Genomic DNA, 22,058 nt, shown 5'->3' on the forward strand with positions numbered 1-22,058 from the left:
TATTCGGTCAAATTATTTTATTTTTGTATTTCTTAATAAATTTGTGGTAATAAGAACTATAATTTTGAAAACCAAAATTTCCGCTAATTACCATACGGATAGAAAAATTACCAAATTAAAATTTTAAATACCGAATATTTTGGTTTTTATTACCAGAATTATGGTTTCCTTTTGCCAGAAATGTCATTGCCATATAGTGAGGTAATTTTCCGGAATATTCCTAAACCCATGCAAGTCATGCCTATAAGCAATTTTTCAATTCTTAAATATTAATAATAAAAACTTTCTTTTTCAACAGAAATTACCTATCAAAAGCAATTTAATTTATCAAAAAATAAAGCATTTAATTCAGAAAAATTAAAATTTTAATAAAAAAAATATGTAATTTTCTTTGATTGTTGTTTTTTTCCATTAGAAAGATTTTGTTTCTTAAAGCCGTACAAACTCTAACTATAAGTAATTTTTTGAGTTTTGATTATAAATACTAAAAATATTTTCCCTAATTTGTTAGATATTCTTAACTTTATTATTTACTATAAAAAATAGAACTTTCAAAACGTCATATTTTTAATAAAAATTAAACATTTCATTAAGATAAATAAATCATGTGAATTTTTTTTAAATTATTCTTATCAGAGTATTTACAAACTACAATTGATTAGGGAGAGTTTAATTTAGTCTGCGTGTTTGATATATCTGGAAAGAATGACATGGTTGATTTTCCAAGCAGATAACTGACTAGAGTTAACACCTCTTTCTCTCAATTGTTTGTATTGCATTATTAATAATACAACATAATATAATATAATATAATATAATATAATATAATATAATATAATATAATATAATATAATATAATATAATATAATATAATATAATATAATATAATATAATATAATATAATATAATATAATATAATATAATATAATATAATATAATAGAAAACATGTTAAAAAACTACATGTTATTAGATAAGTGTTTTAATTGCTCTATTTAGCTATTTGTAAGAAGTACAACTACAAAAATTTTATGAATACACATTAAATCATCACTATCATAAAATTATAGACATTTTTGAATAAATTTTTAAACATAAGCTTTTAGTGATCCAAGCTAAATAATATACAGAATGTATTTTTTTTTCAAAATTAATTTTAGAGAACTTTTGAAAATTTACAGCTTTGGGATGAAAAAAAACTCAAAAAGGGAACCGATAACAATGCTAACAACTAACATTAAGAGTTTCTGAAAAAAATCATACATTTAAAAATTTATCGATCAAACAATCGTCGAAAACATTCTGTGATTAAATAAAACGAAGAATCGACGTCTCAAATTATTCTTCTGTCAAATAACAACCGCCAAAATATTGCTACACAGTTTTAAAAATATCTAATTTATCATTTTAATGAGATCTTTTTTAAAAAAAAGATAAAGTAAAAGATGTCCACATTTTGTTTCTAGTAAGTACACGTGATTCTCAACTAACTATATCATCAACCAGAAGTAAAAGTCTATTCAGCTGCGGGGAGTAGGAAAAAAGAAAGCAAATTTCGAAAAACATCAACGCAGCTGAATACTAAATGTGTTTCTCTTCTGAATGTTATGTTATCAACTTTCGCTTAACTAAAGACACGTTTTTGGCTGATGTAAATGTTACGCTTTTCAGAAACTTAAATAGCTTTCGTGCAACCATTTCATCTACTGCGGTAAAGAGCGTTTCGTCATTCTATCTTTTTTGACATCCTTCTCAATGACTCTAACTTCGTCAACGCTGTACTAGGGTACTTTGCAATTTTGTGTTTAGAGTTTTCTTTGATGTCATGTTCGATTTTAAAACTAAAGGTAGGTTTCATAAAATATTTTTTTATTATTACTTGCCTGTTTTAAAACCCTTTCAATGATGCACTTAAGGTTTTTATTTCTTACTATGCTAGGTTTAAAATAATATCAAGGTAAAAGATAAATTCTGTAAATTGTTATTTCTGTTTTGTTTAATTTTTATAGGATTTTATTAAGAGTTTTAGTTGACGCCATTTTAGATTTTAAAACAAAAGTTGGGTTTTATAAAATATTAATTTTATATAGCGCCATTTTTAAAACACTTACAAGGGTGTACTTAAGGTTTTTATTAGTTATTATTCTAGGTTAAAAGAAATACCAAGATTAAAAGATAAATTCCGTTAATTATTACTGATGTGTGTAATTTTTATTGACTTCTAATTAGAGTTTTTTTTTCTCTTTTTCTGATGTCACGTTAGCTTTTAAAACAAAGGATTGGTTTCATAATATATTATTTTTATGAAGTGGCACTTTTAAAACCCTTTCAGTGGTGTACTTAAGGATTTTATTTATCACTATGATAGGTTTAAAATATTATCAAGGTTAAAGATAAATTCCGTAAATTGTTAATTTTATTTTGTACCATTTTTATTAACCATTTATTATTTTGTAATCGTTTTACTTATTCATTTATTTATTTCTATATCAGATTCAAATATTCTTAATTCTCTGACAACGTTGTACTTGCAGTTTTGTTTTTATGTACGCATATTGTCACATTCGATCTAAAACAAAATGTGTGTTCCATAAATTTATTGTTCTCATTCTATATTTTATTTAAAGACACTGTTTTCTTTATTATATTTCTTGTATATATCAAGTAATTATGTCTTTATGGGGATATGGAAATCTATTCATTTTAAAGTTGTTAAATCAATAACTCGAATTATAAATTAATAAGAGCCTATTATACATTATTTTTACTCTGTATATTCAAATCATTTGTTGGGAAAGTGTTTTTTTCAAAAACATATAGTTATTTTAATATTTTTTATTTGGTAGATTTTTAAGATTTTATGGCAAAATATTATATTAAATTACTATTGTTTCACATTTGGATAATAAGCTGCTGAATTATAATTATGTGTAAAACATGTAACGTTGTATAAGATTTTAAAAGGGTTTGTTATGTTTAAATCTATTATCTTGACAAAATATAAACTCTAAAAACTATGGTTTCGTTTCAAAAGGGATGAACGAACTTTGATTATTATTAATTTTCGTTTACATATTTTTAAGATTTATAATTTGCATGCATATATATTGTTGTTACGAGTGTTTAAGTTTCACAAAACGATAGATACACGAATTTATATTAGTTACATTTTTAACTCTCAATAAATTTCTTAGGTAATGCAATTATCAAGAAATTAATGAAGTTCACTTTTTAATTTAGAGGTGACGACAAAAGAGAAGAAGTCCTCCCGCATACAGAAACTAAGGAAGCATCTCAGTTGCGGTTTTGGTCGTCTTTGTAAGTATAATTTTAGTTTCTGTTGTTTCTGTTGCATCAATTTTTTATTTCTTATATAATGATAAAGTATGAAAGATAGAATCATTGCTATTATTTTTTTTAAATTAATTGATTATTTTGTAAGATTTATATAATTCTTTCTCATTTCATAAAGATTATAACTTTTCAATATCATTCGTATCACTTTTTCTAGTAGTATTCAATACATTCCATCTGCAATTTAAATAAGATATTGAAACGAGATTCATAAATTTCTTCCTTCAATCATTACAATTTTTAATCAATATTAGTTACTGTGGAATTCACTACACAAAATACAGTAATTCAAAATCAACAACAATTTCTTTTCTTATGAGGAAATTCAATTAAAATAAAAAGTGATGAATACTTATTGTCGAAAATAAATAATATTTTTTCTAATTCAGACGGAAGTCTTTTGTATTGATAAAAAGATTTCCATATAACAATGTTTTTAAAGTTTTGTATTTATATTATCGATTTCAGAAAATTTAATTAACAATCTTACGCCATTGAGATCATTTATTTGAGGACAAATTTATAAAGTTTAAAAAATCAATAATATTTAAAATAACAAAATTTAATTAATACCCTATTTTACGTAGTTTGTTAAAGTGTAATTGTAAATATTATAGTTAAAAGAACTTATGAGTTAAAAAAATATTATTATTATAAAAATTTCTTAATTATGATGTGAAAAGATGGAGTTCTATCGATTTGGTATAGACAGGAAGCTTCGCAATTTTCACCCTTAACATAAATTTTTATATACATTATAAAATGTGAAATGAAAAAAGTATACACCTTGGGAATTGCAAATCAATATTCAGGCGAGGAAAAAAGGAAAACACTTTCAAAGTCTGCCAAACCAAAATTTTTTTGACTGTCGATTAAAGCTTAAAGGTGCTTTTAATAATCACATACCAAATCTTCTCGTTTTTGATGAGCTTCAAAGAGGTTTTTATCATTCTTTCCCCAATTTTAATTTGTCAAACTGCGATATTGATTATTTCCCCTAGCTCAAATATTGTCTTGTAACCCTAAATAAAATGGTTACATATTCAATGAAGATTCTCAAAATAGATACATCAAGAGCGTTGCTTACAGAACACCTTAAATTGCACACTATACATTTTTCAAAGTATTTAGTCTCATATTTTCTATAATAGGGTTCTTTTTACATACAATGAAAGACTAAAGAGGTTGTGATCTTATAGAATGTTTTAAAATATCAGTGCAGTATATTTCAATAAATTTCTGAGAAAATAATTTTATAAAGAACTGAAAAGAAAATAATGAAAAAGAACTTCCAATGATTTAAAAATTTTCACTTTATGTTCTGATTTAAATTTAATAGAAGTATATTTAAGTCAATTGTTAAATAACATTACTCTTACTTTTAAAAAAAATCTGCATTAACATTTGGAACATATTGAAACATGAAAGTCACATAAAATTGAAAACAACAACAAATCTTTGCAAGGGCTGTTTTAAAATAATAATTAATAGACATAAAGACATGAGGAGAATGAAAAACTTATTTTCTGTCAGTAAATCTATATTAAAAATCTTAAAACCAAATGGTTTATTTTAGAAAAATGTGTTTTCCCAATAGTTTCCTTTCATTTCAAATATATACTGAGCTAAGCTACGATTACAATTTAATATCCGATCTAATGCCATACCAATTCTCTTTTATATAGCTATTTCATGTCAGATCCAATTCCGCCATGTAACGTTTTTCTCCCCAAACTTCTACGAAAAAGAACTGGTATAAGGGTGAGTCTTAGGGATAAGAAATACAGATCGGTCCTCAGAGAAAAAAAAGAGATGACTTTTGGGGAGTACAGAGTCAAAATCCATGCTGAAGATTAGGAACGGGCGATAAATTCGAATAGAGTTCTAATCAATCGCAATACCCCTTTCCTAATTTGTCTCTCGACTGAGCTTGTTCCCTTCGTTGACACATGCTAAAGGACGTGTATTGGAGTAAATAGTTTATGAGTAATTATCCGTCTATTTAATCATCTGAATTAGTCATTGACTTGCTTTTAATAGGAAAGCGTAATAGATATATACAAATTAACTACTGAAACAAATGCAGTTAATTAACGAAATTGTAACTGTCAATTATATTACAATTATTTGATTAGAGCATTTTATTAGTGCTGCAGCAAATAACTAAATTAAATAATTTAAGCTAATGAGTTTAATTTAACAGACTGTATTATCAATGTTATGGCTTTGTTTGTTTCGAAACGGCCACAGTTATCAATTTCCAAATTAAATGTTTAGTAATGCAGTTTTTTTTTCCGATTGAATATTCTCACGCGTTTCGAATATTTTTACATGAGGATATCTTAGAAAAATCACTATGTTTAACTCAATGCTAGACGAATTTCATATTGGTTTTAAAACAAATTAGAAAACTTTATATTTAAAACTGCCGGAATACTTCAAAAGATTATTGCTACCTGGAATCGAAGAATTTTTAAAATGCAAACTTGTTACCAGCTTAAATTAAAAAAAAAGAATGCTTAGTTTCTTTTTTTAATCACTTTACTTTTTATGTATGCATTGAAAAATAGATATCAAAAAATATTTTTTCTTTAACCCTTTGTATCTCCGCGTTACATATCTGCAACATACATGAAAATTCAATCCTATAATGAGGTGGATTTACCTACAAAATCGAACTAAATTCAGGTAAAGAAAATATTGCAAACTCGGGGAAACCAAGTCTTGGTGCAGCTGCCAATATTATAATGCGTTTAGCAAGAATTGTTCCACGACATAATTGCAGGATATACAATTTTTTTTACAACAATCCCCTTGATTGCATATTTGGCTAAGGAGGGATTGAAAAATGATGTGTGAGACCTTGTTACCATAAAAACAACAATTTCAAAATTTTTCACATGAAGTTTTAAATATATTGGAATTTTTGTGCTATTTTTCACGATATTGGAGATGTTCAACAAATGCTTTTTATCAATATATTTTTAATTTTAAGGTCTTAATTTTTTCATTATTTCTTACACGCTTAATATGATGTATTCTAACATCCGCGTAAATATTTCTTAAATCAGAGTTGTTGAGTTACAAAGGGTTAAAACATTAATGACGTAAAATAAGTTTAGTATGACTTAAACATTGAAACGATAATGTAAATGTACCTTATAGTTTTTGGCCAGAGTAAAGCGATTCCTAACGAATCGCAAACGTCTTTCAGTTCTATACATCTAATAAACCGGTTTTCAATTATTAAGCTTTTCCTCTACCTAAAGACAAAATTTTTTAACAATTTTTTCTCTTAATTATTAATTTATGAGCCTTGATATTTACGCATTTATGACTTAATTTTCTCAAATATTAAAAAGAAAAACATCCATAACTGGCATAAGTATTGAAACACGCTGTATATTGTAAACTTCGTAGTATTATTCGTATTTCCTTGTACATTTCACATTCATCAATGTGGTTCATGCAGCTTCCTAAAAATGAATTTCATTTTTCAATTAGAGTTTATTTCACATAAACGGTGTTAAAAGTTTGAATTGCATTTTCATTACTGCTCTCCTTTTAAAAAATGACAGATATTTTAAAAAATCAACTTAAAAAAAAAGGAACGATATAAAATTGTTAGAATTTTTAAATGATATTTCTTGGAAAAAATATCATTTTCTTATAATTTTTTGAAATATGCTACAAAACTCTTCAGCAAATAGCGTTGCTAACAGATAAAAACAATAAAACAATATTTTTAAAATAATCACTATTTTTAAGCAGTTAAAAACAGTTGAGAAGAAAATTAACAGACGTTCTCGCAAATATTTCAGAGGGAATTATCTCACATCCCGTGACAAACATCTTTTTTCAAAGTTTTACAAGTCAAGTAGAGTCATCTGTTGTCAAACTTTATAACTAATTTAAAAAATTGGTGAGGAAGAGCAATTCATTTCCCAAGCAGACCCGAGCATTTACATTTCCCATTTTTATAAAAATTTATTTATTAAATCATCTCTCTTTTTGGAACTGCTCGGTATTTTTACTTTTTTGACTGTACATTGTAATCCAAATGGATTTGAAGATCAATTTTCTCGAAGAATTATCAATTAAAATTTTAATTATTATTGATTATGTGCATTATTTTTCAAATATTACAAAAAAAAATTGCCTTAAAAATGCAGTTTTAGTATTATTTTTCACTTCACAATTCTATGACATAACGCACAGGCCAAACAATTCATATTTATAATCTATAAACAAGTTATTTTTTGCAATGAACATAAATATATCCGCATCTTGCGACAATTTTCAAAAAAAGTTTTAGTTATTAAAAGAAAATCATATTTTATTTGAGATCAGAACAAGTTGTATTAAATTATATAATTTATTAAATATTATTTTTCCTTATTTAAAAATGTGATTTTTAAACTAAGTAGGTTTTTGAAAAGAATTGCCCGGAAAAATTTTAATGACGGCGATAATAATACAAAAGGCTAAGGAAGAGGAGTTATGCATGAAACAAAAGACAATAGTTATCTTCCTAGAAACATAATAAAGCTTCGTTAATTAACCTGAAAGAATTTAAAAGCAATTACTTTACCCTAAATTGATATTAAAAGCTATTTGAGCAGAAATTTCTATTGAAAACTCATTAGTTGCAAGCATTGGCCAACGCTTATTAATTAAAATTTTACAATAATCCACTCACTATATTTGCTGCATACTAATTAAAAATATATATAAATAATAAATTCTTCAATTTAAATTCTATATATATACATAAACACGCAATATTTCTTGTACAAATATTTAGCTTAAATTCGAAAATTCCCTTTTTATCCCTCAGATGGGACATCGGTGTCCCTTTTGTGTATTTTTTTAGGCGCTCTAATTACAAGTAAAAATATATTTTGATATTCATAAAAAACGATCTAATAATTACGAAACAGAATCTGTTAGATTATCGGAATTATATTTGTACTGAAATATAAAATCCAGAAAAAGTAGTTTGAAAATTTAATAAACTTTTTCATTAGCATTCAAACATTCATCAAACATTCAAACATTTATCAATATTTGATTTTATAAATTTTAAAAAAAATTATGATGAATACTACACTATTGGCCATTAAAATTGCCTCACCAGAAAGGCGACGCACCACGAACGCGAAATTTGCAGGACGGATAAAGCATGTTGCGGTATGCAAATGATTAGCTTATCAGCGCATTCATGCAAAGCAGACGGCGGAAGCGACACCTACAATGCGTATAAAAGAAGAGATTTCACAGTAAGTTTCTCTTACATAAATTGAATTTGAGCGTTGTTCTTGGGTAGAAAAGTTTTTGTTATGCATCGTGTACGAAAGAGAAATGCCTACCAGCACGTGTCTGAGTTTGATCGAGGTCGAATTGTGGCCTACCGGGATTGCGGTTTATCATACCAACGTATGATAAACTGCGTATGCTGCGACGTATGCTGGCGTTGGTTGAGATTCCATGACTGTTATCAGAATATGGAATCGATGGGTTCATATGACGATCATATGGAAGGCCGTGCAGGATTTCAGCGGCCCCCCATCATTAACAGCCGAGAAGACAGACAAGTTATCCACACGGGCTTGAGAGATCGTGCAGCTGCGTCACGAAATCTGAGTCAACAAAGTCATTTGCAAGGCAATAAGTGTCTGCACGAACAGTCGGACGACGTTTGCAGCAGCATGGACTGTCAGCACGGCGACCATGGCTTCGGCTTCCCTTGACGCTGCATCACAGGCAGGAGCTCCTCCAATGGTGTGATCAACGACGAACCTGGACGCAAGAATGGCATGACGTCGTCTTTTCAGACGAATCCAGGTTTTGTATACAGCATCATGATGGCCGCATTCGTGTTTGACGACATCGTGGAGAACGCCCATTGGAAGCTTGCATTCGACATCGTCATGCCTGCCCATCACCTAGAGTAATGGTATGGGGTGCCATTGGATACATTTCTCGATCACCTCTTGCTCGCATTACCGGCACTTATTGCTGTAAAATTCATTTTGATCGAGCCATATTACAGAACGAAAAATCTGATATACCGTAATTTTCACAATAATAATCATTAAATCACTCTAATTAAATAAATAATACTGTAAAAATAACGGTATAATATTTTACGGTAAAAATGAATTTTACAGATGATGCACTCAAAGTTCCAGTACTTTTTGCCGTAATTTGATCAGGAACTTCTTACAATGAAGGATGATTTATTAGCAAAATAACAAGATGAGAATGAGCTAAGGTTAAAATAGTAGCAAATAATAACTATATTACTTAATATAGATATCTGAATATTATTCGAATATTTTCATAGCGGCTGTAATTCATTATTTATTGTAATTTATTGCGTTAAAAAGAAATATCTTCACTTATTCTGATGCCATAAATTTAGTACTTTTCACATACATAAAAGAAAATTGTTTCTTTGTGATCAATTTTAAATATTATTTTCTTACAAAAATCACCATCAACTATTTCTATTCCTCGTTTCAGTATTATTTCAAAGAAAGAGAACGAATTTTTTTTAAATAGTTGAAGCTATTTTTTAACCATAATACGGCATTATCAAAAATGCATTTTTTGATAATGCCGTAGAGTTCTAATTTCTTTGTGTCAGTATATATAAATAATTTTCAGTGGATAGTTAAAAATTAGTATACAATTTTACAAACAAATTTAGTGGAAATGCATTAAGAAAATATTTGAAAAATACACTTTTGGCTTAAAACGTGTTGTATATTTTCTTTAAAAAGCACCACTGAGCTATAATGAACGAATCAGAATAGCTAATGTACAGTGCGCAAAATAAAAAATGGACACCCAGAATAACTTTTGATGTAATAATCAAATTTTCAAGTATTAAGACTTAATATTAATAGTTAGTGCTTGGGCCTAATCTTAAATACTGTAATTAATTAGAGAAAACGAAATTTTAAATCAAGCAATCAGAAACAAAAACGCATTTTCTCTGAATAAATCAGAAACAAAAAAGCATTTTCTCTGAATAAATCAGAAACAAAAACTCATTTTCTCTGAATAAATCAGAAACAAAAACGCATTTTCTCTGAATAAACATGCATTTTTTTCGTTTAATTTCAATTCTTAAATCTCAAAATATGGTGGGTAGCAGCTATCTGGAAAATATGATCTGAATACTTTTGACAGGAAGCCCACCGAAGGCCCACTTTTTGCGTATTGCACCAAATATATAAAACTAATAAAACAAATTGGTTTCGACAATTTTTTTTTCTATCCTAATCATAAACGGATTAAAACCGCCACTGCAAACTATAGTTTTTATCACGAAGTTTAACTTACTGTACGATAATTCTAACTTCGTTCAAATCATTTTACAATTATACTTTCTATACTAGCTCTTATTTTTCCACAATTATTTTATAATTTTGAACAACGTTTGAATAAAACTGAGTTTCTATTTCAATGTCAAATTTATACTCTACCTGATTATTACATTTCTTTAGATATAATTTTTGAATCAGTTAAGTTGCCAGACATTTTTATACAGATGGACCACTATACTCTTTCACACATAAATATTATTTCAATAAGTAAGAATTTTAAGATAAAAACTGTTTAGGATTTTTCTTCATACCCAGAAACTAGAGTTGCGGTAACCCAGAGGAGGGAACACTCGCCTCGCAATGAGGTGACGTAGGTTTGAATCCCAGCGACGACAGATCGTATGAATGCTACTCTCAGCTCGCATCGACCACAATGCTGGCATAGTTATTTTATAGAATGTTTTTAACATAACAGAGTTAGTTTACTAAAATAGCGAAGGCAATTTGTTAAAATAACAGTACTTATCTGCTTAAAAAAATGCGTCTTTTTTTAATAAACATATTTTTCAGTGAAATAAACGGTTTTGCACTGGCACACCAGTTAACAGTTTTTTCCGCATATTTAACAGATTGTTTTACAGTGTGGTATAGTTTAAAAAAGAAAATTCTATTTGCGCTTTTATCGAATTATCGAACCGACCGGCCTGTGTAGGGGTTAGGGAACTGCCCTTGCATTAGAAAGCTTCTCGGTTCGAATCCCGGGCAAGGCATAGATGTTCCTTCCTTCTCTGTACTATCTGTCCTTACTGTGGGAGCAACGTTGGCCACACCTAACATGGTGCCTCTGAAAGAGAGGCCAAAATATCTGCCCTGTAAATGCCTGAATTGACGAAAAATGTTAACACAGGTTGGTATTGGAAAATTCGAATATATATATATATATATATATATATATATATATATATATATATATATATATATATATATATATATACTTACATTATCTCGTATTTTATTTTCCGTAATTAATAATTTTTTCAGAAAGATTTTTTTTTTAAAAAAAACAAGACTAAAATTAAGCCGAACGGTATTAAGAAAATACAGTCTTTAATCTTGAGGAGGTGACTTTTTAGCCAAGATCAATTCATATATCAAGTATCCAGATATGAATATTTATCACCGAATTCATACCATTGATATTTCTGTAATAGGCAACACATAAAATAAGAAGAGAATCGCGTGCTTGTTTAGCAAGAGAAGCCCCATCTGTTTCTGTGGATGTATAGTATAATCTCATTCATCAGTTAGAAGAAAATGTAATTTAGATCACGCAAGCAAACGGACTTTCACCCTCTCTCTCCATTATTTGAGTAGAATGACCTTTCCTTCGATATCACAGTGTTTCATAAATACTTCGAACATATAAGTAGTATGGTGATTTTATGTTTCTATTAGGGATAGATAATTAATGTTAATATCATTATGTTGCTTTTGAAAAATATTGAACAAGTTTTTGAAAATATACACCGTTAGAATTTTTATTCTGAAATTACGGTAAAATAACCTGCAGCAGTCTGTCTATCCGATTAGCAATAAAGTTTACGGTTAGGAACATTTCTTTGCCTTTACGGTTTTGTAACCGTTTACAACTGGTACAGTTTAAAAACTGTGAATGCAAAACTATGCGGTTTTGTAACCATTTACAACTAATATAGTTTCTAAACCATAAATATAAGCGGACATTGGTGTCCTGAGGGTGCAGCACCACTTATGCGCAAATTATAATTTCGTATTATAATAGGTCTAGGTTCACCGATTGAAGAGTGCAAAAGGCTAGAAACTTTTCATATATTACAAGAATGGAAGAAATATTGTGGTATCAACCCTGAGATCTGAATCCCTGTTCAGCCGGTCATGAGATTGAGCGATTAGCCCCATCACTTACAGTGTGTACGCAGCTGCAGGAACAAAATGGCTTCATAAAGTTTGGCCTAGTTGGCACTGTTAGAATTCTGGTTGTTGAATCGTATTAGGTAAAAACAATTAATAAACGTCTTTTCTCACTCTTAATATCATCTTTTTTACGGTTATTTGACTGTTTTGGTTGATCTAAAACACATTTTACGAAATCCATTACGTTTCCAGACCTCTGACCGACCCTCTGAAGACCCTTTATTCTCATCCAAGCTTAACCAGAATCTTTAGTTTATTTAACCGTAATCAAGTATAAAAATATTAAATGGCTATGTTATAGTGTTTAACTTAGGAAATTTGCACTATATTATGGTTCGATGTACACGGATATTTTTGACAACATAATGATTTATATTTCAAAAAAAAAGATCCAAGATTCCTATTACTCATTAACATTAAGAAAAAAATTTCTTAATGAATTACAGCTCAATTACTTAAATATCAGTTGCGATAATTTTATTTTCCGTAATAAAATTATCGTTTTACTTTATTTTCTGTAGATAAATAATTATACTATTAAATTTTTAAATTATACTATTAAACTATTTAGTTAATATAAAAAACTGTTTTACCAAAACTGTCTCTCTCTTCAACCTTTTATTCGCTAAATTATTAAAAAATCATCAAAATGTGCGACATTTTTTTGCCCTATTAAGTAATGTCAATTTTACATTTCGACAATTTTTTTTTATTCGACAATATTTGACAATTCGACAATATTCAATATTATTTTCTAATTTTTCATAAAATTTTTAATTTGGGATTTGCACCACATTATAAAATTTTAAATAAACTTAAAAATGCAATGCTTCGTTTTATAAATGGTTGAAAATAATAACGAATCTATAAAAAAAATGAAAAAACTTACTGGCGAAATTGATCGAGATAGCTGAGAAGTGAGGAATGGAATTCAAAAATCACAAAGTGACGATCTCGAACTTCAGGGACAAACAAAACCCGCTGAAATATTTTGCTCCATTTTAAAGCTATATAAAGTCCCGTCGGTTAAATTACATAAAAATAAATTATTTTTGATAACTTATTTCACCTGAATATATTAACTAGAATATGAATCAATGTAAACTTAATAAGGTTTTAAAGTCTGAAAGTCATATGGTTTAACATAACAACTGATCAAATTTGCAAAAAAATTATTTCGGTAACATGTTTAGGGAGTGCTAATATTATTAAAAGAGTTCCTTCCCGGAATGAAATTTTTATTAACATAACATAAATTTTTTTCTTGAAACATTACAGCTCAATTACGGAGAAAAAAAAATTTTGTACTGAAATTAATATAAATCCTTTTCTCTTTAAAAAGACAAGATTGCCAAAAAATGCTTTGTTTAATTTTTATCAAAATTAAAAATTTTTGATGACGGGAGTTTTCTTGAGATAATCATAAATCTGAATACATTCCAAAAGCACCCAATTCTCAAAAGACCCATTCTTAGATTAAATGTTTTTCAATTCAAAAAAAGGAAAAAAAAACTTTTTAATGCAAATTCAGACATTTTATGCAACTCATTTATCAGAGGAGAGTGTTGTAGCTTGGACCATAAATGTCTGGAACTATTATAAATATTTGCACCCCCTAGTGGGGAATCTCTGCATTTAGTATATTTGATACCTACAACAACACAATCTACTGCGTTGGTGTTCATTTCAAGTTTTCCAAGCATTTGCTACAGAATTCCTTTTAATTTTCCAGTTGTTGATAATTTTTTTCAGTACAGTTTTATTTAACAATTAAACACGTTAAAATTAAGGTACATTTGATAAGAGATCTAAGGTAGATAAATACCAAACTGTCATTCAATTTTAATTCCTAATGTTTAAAAAAAACTATTCTATTCTTGGTAAGTTTAACAGAATCAAAAAAGGCAATGAATGTTGTACTTTTCAGAAGTCTCAGTATTGTACCTTGAACCAATCCAAGGTATATGCGACGGATTCATTTAGCATGAATATAATTCCCAGTTTAATTTACCACTCACGACGTTCATAACTGAGCTATAAATTTTTGTATCACTCCAAAAGAATTATTATTCCATGAGATGATCATCAATTGGAGTTTAACTTATGCAGGCTACTTAAAAACTAATTTCAATTCTGTAATAAATTCAAATTGAGCCAACTAGCAAGTTTAGAAGTAAAGTACTTGAAATGAGGAGTACAAAAAAGTACTTATCCGAGTAGTAACATGGTCCGAGATACAACAAATGGTGGTCGAAGTTACAAAACCATGCTGTAATTTAGTCTAATTTTTCTTAGTTGGTAAAAAAAGAAAATATAAAATGCATGAGCAAATTTTTTCACATATAACATATTGTATTCCTTACAAAATTTACTGAATTCTAATATTTTGCACATTTGCTTTAAATAAAATTCTACCCGTCAGCCTACTACAGCAAAATATTTGTTTTCTAATCCAATTTTGATGACAGAAGTTGCAGACTAATTCCTTTTACTGCCACTTGACTTATCAAATGCATTCATTTCAAAAGCTTCAACGCCTCGTAATAATCGATATTCACGTGAAGAGGTTGAAAGAGCTCCGTTTGTAGTTAATTCGATTCCATTCCTCTATAGTAAACTCATTCTAAAGAATTCAAACTAAATAGAATATGAGTGTAAAATTATTCTTTTTTTTTTTTTTTTTTTACTTCTAACATAAATTTTGAAATGTCATGGTTCAAAGCATGAAATGCTCAAAGGGATACAAACATAAATAAATGAAAATTGACATCATGACGTCTCTTAATATATAGGAGAAATGGAAATAGATAACGTTTTAGGCAACAGATGTTTTGAGTCTTTTAAAGAATAATGTTGCTTCCAACATATAATTTACAATGATTTGTTACAAAATATTGTTTGACAGTTGAAAATGGGATAAAATCTAATCTTCTTTTTGCTACTTTACTTTTTACTCAATAAAAACAACCAAATAGTAAGGCTTGATGCATTTTATCAACGCATTTAGTTATTGTTAAAGATAGTTAATAGTTATTTTTACAAGTTGTTACACTTTAGCTAACGAAAACATAAGCCGTGGATTTACTTTACCGTTGTATTTTAACAGATTTTAGATAAAATTTTATGCTAATCAATATTGAAATTTCCAATAAGGGAAATCAAACAAGTAATTCTATTATTACTGAATTGCAAATCACATTATAAAAATTGATATTTAACTTATGAATAAGTCAACATTCTTATAAGTTATACTTTCTTAATTCTTAAATTCGTATATAAAGTTGTAATCTCTTAATTTTTCATTTATTATTTAAAATTATGTGTAGTTCTTAATTTCTTATTTAAAGTCATAATTTCTTTGTTAATGATTTCTTGTTATAAGTTTATAAGCATGATTTAGTATTTAAAGTTAGTTTAAATTTATTGTTTAAAATGCCTCGAACTGTTTCAATGTAACTAATGAAATTATATATACCCATAATAACCAAACTCTAAATTAATATATTAAGGCTTTTGCTGCACAATAATTCTAGTGGAATATATTCCAATCAATAAATTCTCTCAGTTATTAGATTTGTCCAGTTTCGGATATACCACCTTAATACCTTTCCGAGTAAATTTGCACGTTAGTCATAGCTTCAGGACACGAAGTTGAACCTAATTGCTGATGGAATGAGAGAAAATCCTCTAATTAAGCGTTAGAATAATTTATAATGCAGCTAAATATGAGTAAATACATTCATTTATATACTAGTTTACATTCGAAATTAGATTACTTATTGTCAGCGTTATGTGATATGAATTGAATATTTTTGGCTCTCAGGAAATTTGGATTTCTCTTCACTTAATGCCGGTTATTAGCTACGAATCTATATTAATGATAATTTAATTTAAGCTACAAATCAGATTTTGAACGCAAATTACAATTAAAATTTTATTAAATTTTACAATTAGATTTCAAATTTTTTTAATTTTAAAATTAGATTACATAAAACTGCATTAAATATGTAATATGTTTCAGTGTAAACAAAAATTTTTGTTAAAATTTATAAATGAAATTCTTGTTAAAAATCGTTTCTTATGATACATTAAGTTGCATTAAATACGCATGCTTATTAATGAATTTGAATGCTTTTGCTTAAACACTGGCTGTTATCTATTAGCTTATTCAATTAAGAACTTTAATATTTTAAGTTACAGGTTGCATTGTAAATACAACATTGTTACTGAAATTTTATTAAATTTTATAAATGAAGCATTGTTACTAAAAACACGTTTTTCTACAACATTAAAATTCTATTGTTTATTAGCCATAAGAAATTCGACTAAATCCACTAATTAATCGTTACAATAATTTATAATGCAGCTAAATATGAGCAAATACATTCATTTACATACTAGTTTTCATTCAAAATTAGATTATGTGTTTTCAATGTTAAATTATGTAAATTGCACGCTTATGGCTTAATACTGGTAGATAACTACGAGCCTATATTATTAATAAAATTGTAAACACAGATTGTTATTACAATTTTATTAAAATTTATAATTAAAATTTTTGTTAAATATCGTGTTTTATGATGCATTAAACTGCATTGAATACTTATGGTTATCAATAAATTTGAATGTGATTCCTCTAATGCTGGTTGTTATCTACTTTACAAAACTATTCAAATGATAATTTCAATATTTTAACTTACATGTTGCATTGTAAGCACAAATTGTTACTGAAATTTTATTAAATTTTATAAATGAAGCATTGGTACTAAAAAACATTTTATCTGATTCTCTAAATCGCTATCGGGTTATTTTAATTTCATTTGATTAAACACTGGTTGTTGTCAACGAATTTATATAATTAACACTTTAAATATTTCAAAGTACATTTTGATTCGTAAGCACAAACCTTTATTAATATTTTGTGATACATGTTATTTGATCCCAGAAAAAGACGAACTAGGAAACTAGGTACTGTAAAGCGTCCATCCAGATTTTAGGGAAATTTTATTTTAATCATTTCACATTTATTTTCTAAATTTGGCAATTACCATGCAAATTTAAATGTTATTTACTAAAAAGATTTTAAAGTAACTAAAATCTACATTCCTTACTAAATTGTATATTAAATACTCAGAACATAACACTGTCATATTTTTTTTAGTTATTAAAACGTTATACTAAATTTTCAAAAGTTTTAATAAAAGCAATAAAATTGCAAATAAACTTAACAGTAGGAAGGAAAAAAAACTATAAAAGTAGTCTATTCTTTACTAAAAGAATGCATCATGAAGAGAAAATACTGGACATTATGCATATCATTAAGATAGCTTAAACAGTTTGCTACATTAAATATTTTGAAACTTTGAATGAATTTTTTGACAAATTAATAATATTTTAAAACTTTGAATAAATTATTTGTCAAATTGTTAATATTTTAAAACTTTGAATGAATTATATGTCAAATTAATAATAATTGGAAATTTCAATTGATATACAGATCCGCATTTTTTCTGAAACTGATGGTTTTTAGAACATCAATCGCTTTTTACATGCATGGTTATTTCAAATATACAACTCATGTTTCACTAAGTAACAAGAATTGCATCAAGAACTGAAAAGCAATCTAGTGAAAGATGGCATTAAGTAAAACGAAAAACATAATATGATAATGTTCGAGAACATTCTTTTGGTATTCCTTCAAGAAAGTATGTAGCAAAAATAACGTATACCATAATGGTAGTTTCGTGATGACGTAATGGAACAATGCCAGAAAACTATAAGAGCACGCCTTTTAAAACTGAGAATTTCTAGATAGGTATTTGGATAGGTATACGCAAGTTTTGGATTTTAATGAATATTTAAGAAAGCTCTTTGAAAGTTAGGTTGAAATTTTAGTATGTTCTTTAAATAGAAAAAAAACTATGATGTTTTAATAACTTAATTTTTTTAATGAAATTCAGAAGTCAGTCAGAGATTTTGCATTTCAATATTCGCTCAATTTTCAAAAGAAGATAATCAAGTAACGTAATATGCCAGAATTTATAAAGAAGACAAGGAAAAAATCTCAAGCCCACATTATGTAATGACACACTACACTGTAAAAAGTACCGTCACTCAAGGTGACAGTACTTATCGTAAAATTTTACGGAACGAAAAAATATTTTTGTATAAAAAATATTTTTGCTTAGCATACTTAACTGTTTATAAAGCTAGCAATTTCGGGGAATCGAGTGTAAATATTAGACTTGATTTTATAATGTAGTATAATGATTAAAAGCTGTACTATATTTTGTATTTTCTTAAATTACCATATTTTTGTTTGCAAAAGCACATCATAACTCCGACACATTCTAAACCAAGATTAAACATGGAAATATGCCTTAACAAAACTCAGTGGAACTTAGCACTCTTTAACTTCTTATTGACTAATTAATAGCAGAGCTCTGTGTATAAACATGGTGCTTAATTTACAAATTTAACATAGATTTTGATGCAAAAATATAATAATTTTAAATCATTATCCGTTTTCTATTCTCCTATTCTTGTTCACCAACGGCAAATGAAAATTCCAATACGTTGAAATTTACCGAATAAAGACTCAAAATGTAAACTTATTTAAAATCGTTATTTGTTTTATTTTCTCCTGTTTCTTTTTAAGCTGAAACATATCTTAATTTCAATATATTCTAAACCGAGATTGTACCATAAAAAGGAATATTAAGATTATTATCGCTTTGTCATGCTATCTGGCAGTTAATATCAGAGGATCTTGTATTAAACATTACGCTTGATTTAAAGAATAATTATTTCTTAAAAGTATTTCAATTTTAAATCGATTTCCGTTTTTCTATCTCTGATTTCAGTTTAGAAAAGACACATTATAATTCCATTACATTTAAATTTACAGAGTTATTTTAAACTGTGTATAAATATTATACTTCATTTCTTAATTTTTAATAAAAACTCAAAAATATATTTATTTTAAATCATCTTTCGTTTCACTTCCTATTTTATTAATTATTCCTACAAAAGCTCATCAAGTTCCAATTTCTTTGTATAGCGACATCGTGCCATAAAATTGTATTTTAATGAAAAATAAAAAACATATTGGTATTTTGCACAGAGGAAAAAAGAATGGTAAAAACTACCAGAACATCGTAAAATTTATAGTACTTCTGGCTCTATGGGACCATCAAAAAGCTCTGTAATTTTGGCCAAAGAGCTTTGGTATTGATTTTTTAATACTAAAAAAATTTATGGTTTTATAATATGTGTTAAAATTTGGTGATTGTGGTAAAATTTAGCAGTTTTATCATGATACTTTAGAGCATGGCATAAAAACCATTAATAGGCCATTAAATATACTTTACAATTTTGTATTAGTTACTAAATGTGTGGTATAATGCGAATAATAATTTTTAAATCTGGAATTGCCGGTAAATCGGCTATATGAACGGAAAAATTACCAAATGAATGGTTTAAACGCCGTATATTTTCGTCTTATTAGACCAAATTATTTGGTATTAATAAGTTTGTTTGTTTTTTACTATAAATGTCATTACCATACAATACGAAAATTTTATCAGAATTTATTTCGCAGTGTGGCATGCTGAACTTGCTACTAACCAAGTAATTTTGAAATACAATATATAAATGTTATACATGATTTCCTATTTTAGTAAAAAAAATTAATTATTACAACATAATACATGTTCCCAAAGATAAAAGCAATAAAACAATTGAATTTTCTTCGTCAGAAATCAATGCTGAAGCAAGTGACGTAATGGTTATTTATAGAGCAAGGAGTTTCCAGGGAGTTGAGGTGGTAGTTGATATGATTTGCAGGTAGCCTAAGAGAATTGAGAGTACGTCTAGGTTTTTATTATTCCTGAAGAGGAATAACGTCTGGGTGGCGCCGGCGCCGATTTACCTTGCTTTTCTCCCGATGAGTCATCAACGGGAAAGCTCCAAGTCCATTACATATTACCTTTTTTCCGATTTTTTTCCTTTTTTCAATCTTGTAGATTCAGAGAAGGGTTGGCTTTACTGAATAGCGGTGCTATACCTATTTACATATGATGGAGTTTCCCCTAAAAGTTTTTGCAGGTTCATTTACATTTAAGTTTAAATTAGAAATGGAATTTTGTTCCGAATGTACAGAGCATTGTTGTGAATTGTTATTGTGTTCAAATGTATATTATAATTGGATGTAGAAATTTGTAACAATGTGCTTCTTTAGGTTTTAATTGCTTTCTTTTTTTTAGCTATTTCCAAAGAAGAAATCATTCCTGAATTCGGCCAAGACAACGAGGTATGTGTCAATGCTTTAATTTTAAATGCTGCACTTTTCAAAATTGTGCGCGCATTCAAAAGGTTTTAAAATGGTTTCTTGAAAAAATATTGCCTTCTTAGGCACTTTTTTGAAACTGGTGCTAAGCGTAAAACAAGTAAAATATATGAAAAAATTTATCTTTTCCTTAAAAATATATTTTCATGACGCGTTTTCAAGTTGTTCCTAAGTATGAAATATGTATAATTAAATTTAGATTTATACTTAGATTTAAATTATCGCAATTATTTCCTTTAATTATTGTTATTTAAATGTAATCGAAGAACATCTATTACGAATAGATTATTTTTAATGAGGACGCGAAAAATATTTTTCAATTTCGAGTTGAATTATAAAGTGGAAAAATATATATTGAATACTAAAATTTGAAATGCACCAGATATAAGGTTGGGAACGAAATTTGAATGCTTATTCTTAGGTCTTCGTTAATTCATGAAGAACTAAAAGAATTGGTAAAGAAATAAGGATAAAAAAATTCACAATAATTTTAATTAGAATGAAGAAATTTTTGTTGTAAGAATATCTAAGTAATTGCAAAAAAGGTATGATTTTAAAGGACAGATCTGATCTGCAATATTAATGAATTTATTCACTGCAATTTATTTACTTTAGAGCACAAACATGAATCAGACTTCATGAATTACGTTACTCTTTAATGTGATAGTTTATTTAATATGTAAAAGTCTGAAATGACTTTTATGACATCAAAACAGCATTTGTATGACCAAACAGTATTTGTAATTTGTAAGTAGGCACTCCACTTATTTTTAGAAATAGATTTTATTAATTCCACACGTATTTGGTATGCTTCCTAAATTAATTAAGATGTTGATTTATTAAGGAAGAATAATCACTCGAATCATTTTGTTAAGAACTGATTTAAAGATTAATTTGAGATTCAATTAATTAAAAATTGATTTCGTAAGTCCCATTTAGTTGTTTCATTCAAATTTCGTGTGCAATACGTAAACACCTTATATTGTTTCTTGTATTAAATTTTAATTTAAATCGGAAAAAGATATAAATCTGATGAATGAGATTTGCAAAACTCATGCAGCTTATCTAGTTT

The 22,058-nt window shown here is 27.5% G+C and overlaps 1 protein-coding gene across 4 annotated transcripts in view; it reads left to right on the top strand.

Moving 5' to 3' along the window:
* The window catches only part of Eip63E (cyclin dependent kinase Eip63E), a 111,897-nt gene that overhangs the window by 23,976 nt on the left and 65,863 nt on the right, over positions 1-22,058 (top strand). For 2 of the 4 annotated variants that reach the window (XM_043047147.3, XM_071183273.2), the window contains exons 1-3: positions 1,688-1,845; positions 3,239-3,316; positions 20,904-20,950. In XM_043047147.3, the coding sequence (XP_042903081.1) occupies positions 1,824-1,845; positions 3,239-3,316; positions 20,904-20,950 (147 nt within the window). In that variant the 5' untranslated portion in view covers positions 1,688-1,823. Of the gene's footprint in view, positions 1-1,687; positions 1,846-3,238; positions 3,317-20,903; positions 20,951-22,058 lie in introns of those variants that run through there. The other 2 variants (XM_016048957.4, XM_043047146.3) reach the window with 1 other exon arrangement.

This window comes from Parasteatoda tepidariorum, chromosome 3 (assembly GCF_982258835.1).
Source record: "Parasteatoda tepidariorum strain Cologne lab strain chromosome 3, Ptep-v5.0, whole genome shotgun sequence".
Lineage (NCBI taxonomy): Eukaryota > Metazoa > Arthropoda > Arachnida > Araneae > Theridiidae > Parasteatoda > Parasteatoda tepidariorum.